Raw genomic sequence first — 14,052 nt, forward strand, 5'->3', positions numbered from 1 at the left:
GCGCCATTCAACAGTGTGGTCCTGGTGTCCATATCCTTATCCTGTCTGAGGAGATACATCTTCTCTCACTTCCTTACCAATTTGTGCATATCGGCCTCAACTTACTGAGTATCAAGGCACCTCAAGAGAGCTCTGCTCTCTCTCTACCTGCCTGTGAATGGCCTATAAACCACCTGAACCTCTTCTTGGCTATCAGTGTTCTTGATGCTAAGCAGCTGTATTGACCAGGGCCTGCTTCTATCAGGTATCATCGTAGCTCACTGTTGTCTCAAAGAGACGGACACTATTCATCCCACATGAGTACTCAGAATGGTGCATGAGCTGCCAGGCATCCTAGAATGGTATCTACAGCAACTCCCTGGATTGATAGTGTCCCATCTGCTCCACAGGAAGGCCCTGGGTCTTCAGACCAGCCTTATGATATATGCTCTGGGGATGTGTTTATGATTCCCTCAAGGATGGGATTTGAATGTGAGTCTCATGACTCAGGTTCCAAAATCTTGCCTAAGAATTGGTGTTAATTTTACTGTGGACTCATTCACAATGGAACAAAACAGAATTTTAGGGTTTTCATAGAAATTACATTGACATCACTCTTCTGCATCTTTACCCACTTGTTGGCGCACAGGATCCATTCACCCATCCCACGCTCTGAGCCTCCACAACATGGCCAGGCACTCACTCCTGGTGCTAACACCTAGACCGGAGATTGAAGATCATGCCTCTGTGATCTGAGTGTCTCCCAACATGGTGTGCCATTTCAGGTTAGAATAATCCATTCTGCGTTCCATACACTTACTAAAGAGATACTCAAAGCACTAGAAACCTGACTTTTGTGGCTCATCTTGTATGATCGAGTTTTATTTGTCCTATAGACTATTTTGACCCCTAAAGTTCATCATACAATGAAGGGTGTTTCCTCTGTATTTATGACACTTTTTTTCCAAGAAGAATAAAGTTGTGGAAAAGTCCTCAGAATGTCTGACTGGAGAAGGCTTTGGTTCATTTCTCAGTGCTCAATCTTCTCCCCTCATCTCAGAGGCCCAAGGCGTCCACATGGAGCCTCACCTTGAGAGTCTCAGAAATCTGGGGGTAACACGTGATGTTTGTACGCAGGAGCTCTCATTGTCAACTTAGTCCTCCAGACACCCATCAAATCCCCACTAGTGTTCCCTGCAGTGTGGACCCTCAACTCCTTCTGAGCCAGGAAGAATGGTTCATCTGTGATTATGGACGTTCCTCGCCCTCCAGGTTTCTTCATGTTTGTTCAATCTACAATTTGATTTCTTTCATGAGCCCATGAAAAAATCAAAATGTTTATTTTCTCCAGATTTTTGTCGAATTGCATATGCATGTGATAATTTTCTATGTATTCACTGGTTTCAGTAAAATCGAGCAGTGCTGTCAGCGGCCAAATATGTGCTGTTTCTTGAGTTCGGGTACTAAGTTCACTAATTGAAAATGACATTTAGAGGATCACGAATGAATCCACAAAGACACAGAAAAAGGAAATGGAAGATATCCTATCAGGAAAGAGGCATGGCCCCGGCCTGAGCTCTGGCTGGGACCCTGCCCTGCTGGGGCCTAGACTTCAAATGTCAGAGAGCAGAAGGGAAATCATTCTGAGCCCAGGAAGATAGCTGGGTGATGAGCATCCGAGAGACAGCCTCTCAGCCTCATGAGAAGCAGAGCCCACCGAGTGTGTGAAGAGAATCCCTCCAAAAAAGAGTCAGCTGTTGGCAGTAGCTGGCATTCCTGATATATCTTGATATCTTTTTGGGTTTTGGATTTTCATTTCCCTACTAACTACTTCAAGAAAATGTGTTAAAGTGTGGCTTCATGATACAGCTACATCTTGGGAACAACAAAAAAAAGCAATCATCACTCTGACTACTCTCTGCTTTGGTGCATAGATAGCCCTTGACTGCAGTGGGGCTGGATGTATGGCCGACCGCGTTAATGTATGGTCCCGACCGTGTGCATCAGTATTACTTGAGAACCTTTTAATTCAAAGTTTCTGAGTCAGAAACTCTGGAGATGGGACCAAGAGTCACCTGCAGATGATTCTGATCCTCCTGAAATATAAGATCTTTGGCATTTTTTGATATTTATTAAATGTTTTATTAAAATTCTTTACATGAAAAAGAAGGTACAAAAATACAGAATACATTGCGATGACCAAGGCAGTACTCTACATGACAAAAATCAAAACAACACGAATTTATGAAGTAAATGTACTGGCACTGAACAAGATACTTGAAATTTAATCGAGGTTGCATATGCATGCAATGATCTGACTACAGGCATGTGCAAAACAAATTATTTCCTTGAGCACTGAAATGCCAACCATTCTGACCATAAACTGCCTAATTGCCCTGGTGAACATTTTGAGAGACCTTCTATACAACAGGAAAAGAACTGGCACGACACTGAAAGACTGCAAAAAGAATCAAAACATATTTTAATGCAATTCTGCATAAAATATACACAATCGTACTACTTAAATATTAAAAAAAAGAGCACCCTGACTAAAGGTGAAAACCTCATAAAAGCAAAGTGCTTATCTTTTGTATATCTTTGCTGTAAAACTGGTAAGAATTTGTTGAGGGGAACAAGGAAGATATCTAATGAAGTCATTCATTTCAAATTTGTTGAAAAAGATTCCTAAAGTTGTAAATTGCTGCTTTTACCATCTTAAAATATTTTAACATGAATACACTTTCTACTATTTGCCTGGAGAACAAAAAGTAACTTGAAGAAAGTGTTTCTCAAAATGAGGTCCAAAAACCCTGAAGAGTTCTAATGTGGGCTAAGTAATAAATATGTTTTAATAAACTCTCTGTGTAATTATTCTGCATTCTGAAATGCCCTAGAGCAAAGGGCAGTGCTTAAAAGCAAGATAATAAACATCTTTCTGACATGTTAGAATTCTCTATAATTTTATGTTGTGAATGCTGCTTTTTGTTTTTGTTTTCAAACAAGTTCCAGGCATTTAGAGAAACACACATGCCTCAGAAATGAACATGTGAATGTCTATAAACAGTTTCCTTTATGTTTTCATTACTTTCAAACTTAAAAATTGAAAGAAAAGACAATATATGTCTAAAAGCTTTGGAAAATTTACATTTCTAATGAAATGGGGCACTTCAAAAAAAAAAAGAAAATTTATTAAATGCCTACAAATTTTAAATCATTCTAAGTTTAAAACTAGGTAGTTCATCTAAAATTAAATTTTACTAAGAGTGCCTCATTGTAACTTATTTAGACAATGATGATTACTTTCCACGTCCTTTGCATAGAAATAGTACTAAGACAGGAATATTACATCTGGCAACTTTAAATAATGAAATGCTAACCAGTAATATCAATAAAAATATTTTGAAATATTTTTCCCCTGAAATGAATTCTACTACATATTTCATGTGTTATCCTACCAAAGAACAACAAACTTAACTAATGAGATAGAACTATAATAAATGTATTTTATTAAGGTTAATTAAATATGGCTATAATTTTTTAGATTCCCTGAAGGCTACATAAACTGGGCTCCAAAAAGTATAAGTAATATGGTTTGAGATTAGCGACATAGGTAAGACATTCTACTAAAAAGACAAATTATTTTCCCTTATAGTGAAAAACTAGAAAAAGTATTACATGGTCTCCATTCAACAAATGGAATGTGTTTCCAAGTTTGTTTAAGAAGAAATTGCCTCATTGTTATTCAAGTCAAAGCGTAAAAAGCAACTCTTATCAACAAAAACATTCAATCTTCCCTATTATGGACTATAACAAGCCAGTATTACATTGAAATATAACTATACAAAATAAAATCAACTTCTAGACATCTATAAAATGGTTAATTGAACACAGGTTGCTAACAAGTTTTTCATGCATTAAATAGCAACATAAGCAGAATACATAGCTGAAAAATGAGAGTCAGATGCATTCTTCTTCATACATCGTAAGATGATTAATATACTCAAAACCTGCAAATTCCCATCCATCAGTCTTCCTCCGATGTCATTATCATCTGGGGTGAGCTGGAGAGGTTCATCAGCAAATTGAAGATCAAAATTGTCCAAACCAATGCCCCAAGATATATTTTGTTTAAAGGGAGGCACCACCTGCTTTTGTTCCATCATCTCGCAGTTAACGTTTTCAAAAAATGGATGCCCCTGGAATCAGCAAATCCTCTTTGAGGACAGCAACCCACTCATTCCACTGGGTCCCTGTTCAGAAAACTCTTCAGAACACTTGCAGCTTTTATGGACAAATAAGGAGGTAAGTGAATGGTTCTTTCCAAAATAACTTCCAGGAGATTCTTGTTTGCATTTTGGTCAGGGTTGTCAGAGCTCTCCACAAGATGGAATGGAGACTCCCCAGCCATCATCTCATACAACAGCACTCCAAGATTCCACCAGGCCACAGTGAAGCCATACTCTTCCCCTCTTATAATTTCTGGAGCCAGGTAATTAGGAGCACCACAGAAAGTGCTGGTCATGTCTCCTGGCTCTAAGCCTTGCTTACACATGCAGTAATCGAAGAGTTTAATGTGCCCTTCAGAGTCAAGCAATAAATTGTCCAGTTTCAAATTTCTGTACAGTATCCCTCGCTGATGGAGATAGTTGAATGCTAAACTGATTTCTGCAGAGTAAAACCTGGCATGTCCTTCAGGAAGTATTCTTTGTTGCTGCATATGAAACATCAGATCTCCACCATTTACATAGTCTAGAAGAAAGAACAGTCTGCTTTCTGTCTGGAAGCAGGAATGCAGTCCAACTAGAAACGGACAATTAGATGCCTGCTGTAAAATGTGCTTCTCTGTCCATACCCGATCAGTGTGGATGAGCTCTTTTTTCACTGCTTTCATTGCATACATACAATCTGCTTGTTTCAGCTGAACCAACAGTACTTTCCCATAATTTCCTCTGCCACTCACACTGAGCAAATCAAGACCTAAACCAGGTGAAATTTTTCCACTTTCCCCAGTGTTCCCTGCCTCATTCTCTTCATCAAGTTGTTCTAAAGCCTCATGACTTGAAAGATTCTGTTGGATCGCTGTCTGTGCAGGGTGTGAAGCCATGGTTGATGGAGCCCCTGGCACCATGGGCTCTGATGGTGGAGAACGCTGCCCACAGTGAACTATGACAAGTCCGTGGCACTTCTTGTGCACTGAGAGTTTACACCGGGTGCATTATACACCTGGCATCCAAGGCCCCCTACACGGTCTGTGCAGACAGTGCAGTGAGCTCACCTGCTGAAGCTTTGGCTTGAAAAGCATGGTAATTTGCACAATGCAGCTTTAACCAGGGGCCTGTGGCTCTGTGGCCGATGGATGTATCTTCTGGTGGAAAAGGCACTTTAGGATGTTCTGCTTTACAAGGTGTTGCATTAACTAGGAGCTCAGAATCTGTCTTTAACTCAGAGAGCATCATGGCCTCTTCTAACTCCAGCGGAGGTGACACAGTGTATGGGACTCCTTCTTCCGCTACCCAATCTGTGGTGAAAAGCTGTTTATTGTCCAAACACCACACATCTTGATCTTTATCACAAAAGCCTTCAAAGGAGCTGGAATTCTCAAAAGATGCTGTCGTAATGTCTCTTCCCAAGCTCAGGACCGATGGGGTAGAGGTGTGGGTGGTGGAGGTGCCCGGGAAAAAGGGGCCATAGACGGGTTGGCTGCCCAGAAAAATGTGCAGAAAAGGCTTGGTGAATGAGTGTGGCCTGGCTGCCAGCACGGACCAGAGTGGCCGGAATTCTGCAAGACTCTCTGTGATGTTGTTTCCAATAGTGGCTGCCAGGCCTGGTTGGATGTACACCAGGATTCTGTGCATCTCTCCGGGGCTGGTGTCTATGACTTCGGTCTCCTCCCCTGGACCTTGACTCTCTAGGTTTTCTGTGCCCGGCTCTGGGGAGACCTGCCCAGAGCGACTGGGTGTTTCTGGGTGTGGTGATTCTTGCCCTGAGCTCTTCCCAGCTTCTGTGCCAATTGTATTTGGGTTTAGGGAGACTTCACTGGGGCACCTTGACTTCGGTAGGTCATTGGTGGTCACTCCTGGGGAGACCTTCCCTGGGGTGTCTGTGACACTTACAGTTTTGTCGCTGCTGCAGTGCGGCCTGCGGCATCTGGATGTTGTCAGCCGTCTTCTCAATCTTTCACAGACACTTTCTCTGCCTGGGGTCCTGAGGCTGCGGCCTCGCGAAGTGGGGAAGCAGCTCAGCGTGTTTGCTGTTGCCCGTCTCCAGCCAAGTGAGCTTGGGCGATGGCTGCTACTGGATTATGATGCCCGTTGGCAAGGGTTCCACGTTCTGTTTGGAGATGTTGCCAAGGAAGTGAGGTCATGTCTTGGGGTTCCACAACTGCAACCCCCCCTTTCATAAGATAACCCTATGGCCTATCTTTTTCTTCATACTAGGTAAATCAGTGGCTCTTCACTTAGTATATTATTTTTATGTAACAATTTTTAAAGTTTCTTATCTGTATCTTCTGTCTGTTCATTTTGTACTTTTGAATTACTAGGACTTATACCCTTTGTCTCCACACAAACTACAGGTATATCCTCAGGGTTTTCTTTTTTTTCACATAGGCACTACAGATTTCATAAGTCACAGAATTGGTAATACTGGATTCCGCCTTATGATCGTCTTGCCTCCGCCACCCAGAGTGCTGGTATTACAGTCACACACCATCCTGCCTGATTCAGTGTGCTGTTTTGAAACAGCAAAACTAGGAACACTTTCTGTGATATCAGGCATTTCTTGATATTTTCAATTGTAAAACATGTGCAATGACACTTTGCATGTGATGGGCACAGTATCAAGGGGTCTTTAACATATAAAGCAAGCAGTGCTCAGGATTTACACTTAGAGAACTGAAATTTAGGATGTTTTTCTTCAATTCATTGATTGTATCATCATTTCCATTTCATTAGGTAGAGTGAGACTTTGCAGATATTTCCACAATAATTTTCCATAAGAGATACGTTTGTTATGGGGAGAGGAGGAGTGGATGAAGGGAGGGCAGGGACAAGGGGAAAAAAAGGAGAACCAAGACCTGTCATTTAAAGTTCCAGGATCCCAATAATGAATGTAAGTGTACTTTATGCTTAAAATGTACCAATAAACTCAATAAAAAAGAAAATGGAAATGGAAGGAAAATAAAGAGAAGATTTAGAGATTTCAGAGATCTTGAGGAAGGTGGATTCCAGGAGGTCTGAGTGAAGATCCGGCCTCAGGTCTAGTGATGCGTATTCTGGAAGATGGGCTCATGTGAGCTAGAAAGAACAGGGCCATCATTTCATACAGGACACATCAGTCGTGATTGGGCTCCAGGTGTGGCACAGAGTTGTCTGAGGAGGGGGAAATGCATTTGATTCCCAGGATGAGCGTTGATGAAGCCATGGTAACACCTGCAGTGTAGAGGTCTATGTGTGAAGACTTCTCCTCAGCTCTGACTTCAGGAACTGCAACTCTTTGGGGCTGAGTGTCCTTCTGCTCACTGTACACACACTTTACAGAAATCCATAAACACATGAATGACATTATGAACTACATTGTTATGTGTGATCATTTAAAGGAAGCCTAGGAATAGAAATCTTTCTGATCAATAAGGAAATAACTGAAATAAAGCAAAGAAAATATATAAAGGCAAAATTACAAGAATCTGTTAAGGAATAATGATTATTGTGAAACAGGAGTATTTTATCTTAAGAGTGCTGTATTAGTGAAAAATAGATGGAAAGATGGGATGGAGAGAATGCGGAATTAGGAGAAAGAGGAGAAAAAGAGAGAACAAAAAGTCCAAGATAGAATCTTACAATTCTCTGTTTATACATCCCATAAAGAAAGTGCAGTTCCTACTCATGTTCAGAAAATATGGACAGAAAGCATTCACTGGAGTCTTTGACCTTGCCCTGAGTCGAGTGAGGCTGCCTCTGTGTCCTGCTGCCCTGAACACAGTGGTCCACATGGTGCTGGTGCTGATCCTGGGACAAGGCCTCCTGAATTGGCTACATAAGAGAGAGCTGTGTGTCCTCAGGCCCTGTGGATGGGGGTGTGAAGGATTTAATTCCCTAATCTGAAGCATTTATTTCTGCATGAGACAACTCCTTGTCATGGGGATGAAAGTATCAGATTCATTTTTAGGTGACAAAGATTCAGCATTCAAAAGAAATGTGAACTTGAAAATTGCAAGAAACTTTGAAGTGCATACAAGTCATATTTACTTATTTAGCAAAATCCAAGTTTAGGAGATGAAGGAAGCAATTATGTAAATATGTACTTGTGCTATTAAATTTAAAAGACAATCTTTACTTGGAACTTGGTTACTTCCTAAGTCGTCTGCAGCATATGTGCTGCAGGGTCTCCTCAGATGATGGTAAGACTGAGAGGAAGCCACAGGGGTGGACAGGAAGCCCTCACTCAGCTTCCTCTCTGCAGCTACTCCTGGGACCTTTCCTGGTGCTCAGTGGATCATTCGCGCCGCCTGCTGGTTGCGGCCGCCCTGAAGGGAGGTTTATGGCCTGCATTGACGTCCTCTCCCTGATTCTATTGCACAGTCATACAAAAGCTTGTCCTCGGATTTCAGACTAATAACTTGGAGAGACAGCATGTTCTGAGGCTTGTCTCTGGAGATGCTCAATTGGCCTTTCATGGAGTCTATTTTGAAATTTTTCAGTGCTTCTTTTTATTAGTACAGTTTGCAGCATTCAGTGGTTACATTCATGGTGAGGAGTCAGTACACGAATATAACCAATTTAATTCTTCTGTACCCACTTCTCTTCCTTTCCCTCTCTCCTTTCCTCCATTTCTTTGTCCTTTTCTCTTTTACAAAATATGATCCAATTTCCTATAGTTTTATTATTATTTAATTTTGTTTCTCAGGTAAGAGAAGTGATGTGATATTTAAGGGTTTGTGTCTGATTTATTTCACATATATAATGGAATAATTTTGTAGCTATTCCTTGGACAGAGGACTAATATCAATAGTATATTAAGAACACAAAAAGTTTTCAAGAATAGCAAATCCGCAAAGACTGAGAAAGATTTTTCTTCACTTAGAGCAGGAGAAAGAGAGGGAAATGGAAGAACAAAAAGAGATGGCTAAACATGGATGGTGTTCCTTTGGCAATTTAGGAAAATGACTTAAGAAGACATTGTACTGATGATTGTAGTTGTTTTAACAGGAAATGTACTGATCAATAATGGAGATTTTACTTTACATTGATGGGATTGTTGACACCTGAAGTAGTAAAATAAATTCAATGAAAAGATTTCCTCCAGGTTTAGTTACAAAAGGTTAAAAACATTATAAATATTATCTAAAATATTGTATATAAATGTTACCGTGCATGAGGAAGACCTAATGAAAAAGACATAGGGCCCATTATGGTTCCACTTACAGAGACAGAAATGATTCACCAGGGAAGAACAGCAAGGAGAATGCAGGTGAAGTCTCCCCTGGGCCACAGGGACCCTGCTCCTGTTTTGAGCCCCTAGAAGGTCGGACTCCGGGGCATCCTGATCATGCTGAGTGCTCTGCTGTGAACCTCAGCTCCCTTTGGAGGGACTCAGTGTCCCCTGGTGGCACTGGGCATGGCCTGCTGGTCCTGATCACCGAGAATTGAGGTTTGTGTCTGGGCTCAGACTGTCTGCTTGTCACTGTGGATTCCAAATTCCTACCAGATTTTCACCAGGTTCCCTAAGACTCCTTAGGATCTGGTCCTCAGGATCTCAGCAGAATCAATTTTATCTCAAGTGTTAAATTGTGTTTTGCACATTTGAGAATGTGTTCTCTTATTTAAACACATGTGACTAAGGAGACACATCAGAGGTAAGGACAGATATATGAAACCAAAGTGTCTGGGAATAAGTACTGTGTTGAAAGAAGACTCAGATCCTAACAGGAAAACAACTTGGTTTCCCCTGCATCCCTAGTGCACCCTGTGAGTCTTGAATGGCCCTGCAAGGAGGTTTGTGTCTGGGCTCACACTGATGTCCCCTCAAGCCCACAGGTTATCCACTCACATTTAGCATCTCTTGCTCACCAAAAATTACCTTCTAAGACAGCAACAAGGAAAACCCAGCTAAGCACAAGCTCATGAGTTTGCCTCCACGTGATATCTTTTTCATAGTAATGCACAATAGTGTCCAATGTGATTACTAAGCCCGCTGCAGGGAAAACTAATTACTGGATGTGTCTCTGAAGATGCTGCGTTGACTGTCAGGGATGAAACAGAAGCTGTGCCTCCACTAAAATCGCACTGTCCTGCTATTCTGTTCCCTTGCCGGGGCTGATGACTCCACCTCCTGAGTAATCACTACTGATTCAGTAACCAGAACATGCAGAGTTGAGGGACAGGCCAAGTCTCAGCTTTTGTGGCTGAACCTAGAAAAAGACAGTGGGGCTGAGAACAGAGTGAGTTTGGAGCTCAGATGCAGCATCCGCTCACCCTTCTGTCTGAACCCTCAGACACTCGTATCTGGGAGCCGCCACGAGTAAAAAGATGAGGCAGAATTGTTGCAATTTCTTTCACATTAGCAATACAAATCCCAGGCCATATCTTGTATGCAAAGGCATGAGGGAGACACGGGAGGTCTCTGTTTTGGAGACAGCCCCTGGGTGGAGGATTCTGACTGAGCCTTCCCAGAGCCATGTGCTGTCCCTGCTCCACTGCCTAGGTCCTCTCCCTCCAGGACAGGACTTGTGAGGCAGAAGCTGGTTAGAGCTGGATGAGTTCTCAGATGAAAGAGGGCTTTGCATCTATGGAAACGAGTACACAGGGCCCCGGGAGAAGAGCACTGTAGGGTTCAGAACTAAGCACATATGTACATGTGTGTGTGCGTACTCACAACGTACATCCATGGTACAGGTCCACATGTGCACATGGACTTCTGGACACTGCACCAAGTCCATTTCCTTTCTCTGTATGCTCATTGTTAAAATGTGCATATTCCAAAGGTTTTTAAATGTGTGTTCCTTATCAGTATTCTACACATTGGCCATACATAATCGTTACATTTACTGCGAGGAGTTAGTACAATTTACATCTTCATTCTCCCTTTTTGCTGCTCATCCCGTTCCCATCCTCTTTCTCCCTGCTTCTGTCAACTCTTAGTCCCCTTTCCACTCACAAAAGTAATGATGAAAGTAGGACATCATGAAAAGTTTTCAGGCCCACAACTGGACTTGGTCGTACCATTAAATTCTGAGCAAGTCTTCTCAAATATGGAAATGTCAATTTTATAGGCTTTGAGTCACTCATTTGACTTGAGTGTTTCCTTGTGTGTGTGAGATGCATTTACACAAATCTACGTTCATGAGTTTCTATGGAGAAAATACTTTTTCATCTCAAACTTTATTCCCATTTTTTCTGAATCAAAGTAAATATTTACACTTGTGTAGTGTCATTTTTAGCCTTGTCAAAATACATTTCCCTTCTGTACTGAGGTTTGTTTTTCTGTACTAACATGACTTGTTCGGACCTCCTAGAATTATAAACTTCCCATTTCTTCCGAATTAATGGCACTGATAATTTGCTTCTGCCATCGGTGACTCTGTCTCTGCTCTATTGCACTTATATAGATTTAGTTTCAAGGAATCAAAAAGTTCTTTGCTGCGTTGCACTGGAAAACATTTTATTGAATCCAAATATACACAATAGTAAATAAGAACTGGACAGCAATAGAAAATAGGAACTGGACACCTCTAAAAAACAGTGCCCATCACATCCCAGAGCTGAAGTCACTTCAACAACTCACTTTGTTCAGCTCTGAAGTTCACGTCCATCCTTATTCTCTGTCAAGTGAGGAATATGAGTCAAAGCCCAGCTGCACGGTGGAGGAGGAAGAAGAAGAGGAGGACGAAAGGAGAAGGGAAGGAGAAGGAAAAGGAGAAGGAGGAGTGGAAGAGAACGAAATGCAAGGGGAAGGGGAAGAAGGGGGAGAGGGAGGAGGAGAGGAGAAGCCTGGAGTCCAGTGCATCGATATTCAGAGATAGGGCTTAGAGAGATGACCAGATCCTGTGGGCAGCATCGTCTTCAATAGTTTAGTCCATTGATGTGGTCTTAGCTGCATGGGCTGTTAGAAGCGCAGCCCTCCTTTAAGTTAAGTAGGTCATGAGGACCTGGCTACTGTTTTACGTCTTCCTCTCAGCCTCTCTCTCCCCCTCCTCTCCCTTCCTCTCCCTCTACTTCTCTCTCCCTCTCCCTTTCCTTCTCTTCTTCCTTTTCTCTCTGATAATACTTTAACTTTTTTGGAAATATATCTCATTTTGATATCATTGAATCCAATGCAATTTCTATTTCAACCTTTTGGAAGATTCTCGGAACTAATTTCCACAGATATTGCACTTGTTTACATTTTAAAAAATCATTGTAGAAGAGTTTCTTTCTCCACACATTCTTAGCAGCATTTTTAGCCTTTTGTATCCTAGATGATAGCCATTCTGAATGAAGACATAGTCTCAGAATAGTATTGATGTATACTGCTTAATTACTGAATATACTGATCATTTTTTTAATAACTACTTAGCTTTTTATCTTTCATTCTCTTGAAAACTGTCTAATTTTCTTGTCTACTTTTTGAATGAGTCATTTATTATGTCTTTAGGCTGTCTTTTTTTGTTGTTGATGTTGTTGTCATATTGGGGGGACAGGGATCAAATTCAGGACCTTGAACTTGCAAGGCAGGCAGCTGCACCATTGTGCTAAAGCCCTGCCCCTTTAGCATGTAGGTTTTAAAGAAGTTTTTAGAAGAGTACCTGGCATTTTCCCCATTGTTATATTTATCTTGTCACTGTGAGGGGAATTTGCTTTGCTGTACAGAAGCTTTCTAATACGATACAGTCACATTTGCTGATTGGTGAAATTATTTCTGTGCTAGTGGACTTCTGTAAGGGAAGTCTTTGCCTGTGCCCATGCCTTCAATTTCTCCCCTGTGTTATCTTCGAGAGGTTTCCAAATCTCTAATTCATTTTTATCTTACAACAGAGGCAGAGATATGGAATTCAGATTAGGCTTCCTCCAGGGTATAATCCCCGGGGGAAGACATGCTGTACACAGGAGGTGGATCTAGGTGCTCTGGCCTGAAGTGTGTCGTGAAAGGGACGTACACTCAACAGCTCGGGTCTGCTCTGACGGTGTGTGAGGTACGTCAATCATTCTGTCCTGTTTGTCCCACCTCCTAACAGACCCAAAGTTCACAGCATTAACACAGGAGTATCACAATAAAGTTATTTGAGTTAACCCTTGAGAAATGCTTTTAACTGCTAATAGAAAGGCAAACAGTTAGTGAATCGTAGGACTCCATATAATAAACAGTTTAGAAGTCATTTATAACTCTAAACTTATCATTAGTGGGTCAAAAAAAAATAGAACAAACAGAAATGGAAAATAAAACCTCTGTTTGGCTCAGCTTTACCTCTCCTGGATAAATTTCCAAAATATTAAGGTCACTGTATTATCATGATATGCGCCTATCCGTATTTGCAGCTGCACAAGCCACAATAGCTAAACAGTCAAAATGGCCTACGTACTCCTCAACAGAACAGTAAATAAAACGGTATTTAAATACAAGGAGCAGTAGTCAGCCCTAAAGAAGGATAAATTTGAGTGTTTTGAAGGGAAATGGGTGGATTATGGAACCGTCATGCTGTTAAAGGAATCGGACCCCGCTGTGTAAATACTGCATGGTTCTCTAATATGAGAAGGCAAAACAATAAATAATTCAAAAAAAAAAACTGTGGAGACCGGTAAAGATACAGAGAAGCGGAGTCTGCAGAGAGAGCCTTGGTCAAGGAGGTGGTGATGGGCTGGGGACGAAGGGTTCTAAAGATCATTGAAATGCAAAGACTCCGCACTAATTCAGCGGGTTCAATGTAATTTTTATTTAATGAAAATGTATCTTAATTTAAAAGAAAAAATACGGATCTGGGATTTATGTCAGCTCTTCTGTGGCCTGCATTCCAAGCGCTAGGACCCGAGTTCAAACCCCAGCACAAAAAATGAAAAATAAATAAAAGGAAAAATACGAAAACTTGAAAAGCAGGGCAGT

The 14,052-nt window shown here is 41.4% G+C and overlaps 1 protein-coding gene and 1 gene segment (V, D, J or C); both read right to left on the reverse strand.

Moving 5' to 3' along the window:
* The window catches only part of LOC104859266, a 4,444-nt gene extending 729 nt beyond the window's left edge, over positions 1–3,715 (reverse strand). The window contains 2 exon segments of the V gene segment in view: positions 2,732–2,767; positions 3,711–3,715. Of these exon segments, the coding sequence occupies positions 2,732–2,767; positions 3,711–3,715 (41 nt within the window).
* Positions 3,716–3,936: 221 nt separating this feature from the next.
* On the reverse strand, positions 3,937–11,788 carry LOC104859265 (protein kinase C iota type-like). Its single transcript, XM_033756071.1, is given in 6 exon segments — positions 3,937–4,016; positions 4,019–4,180; positions 4,183–5,193; positions 5,196–5,264; positions 5,267–6,196; positions 11,761–11,788. Coding segments are annotated over 6 exon segments (2,280 nt in total).
* Between the last annotated feature and the right edge of the window lie 2,264 nt (positions 11,789–14,052).

This window comes from Fukomys damarensis, unplaced genomic scaffold, assembly GCF_012274545.1.
Source record: "Fukomys damarensis isolate Sample0158 unplaced genomic scaffold, DMR_v1.0_HiC HiC_scaffold_25, whole genome shotgun sequence".
Taxonomy (NCBI): domain Eukaryota; kingdom Metazoa; phylum Chordata; class Mammalia; order Rodentia; family Bathyergidae; genus Fukomys; species Fukomys damarensis.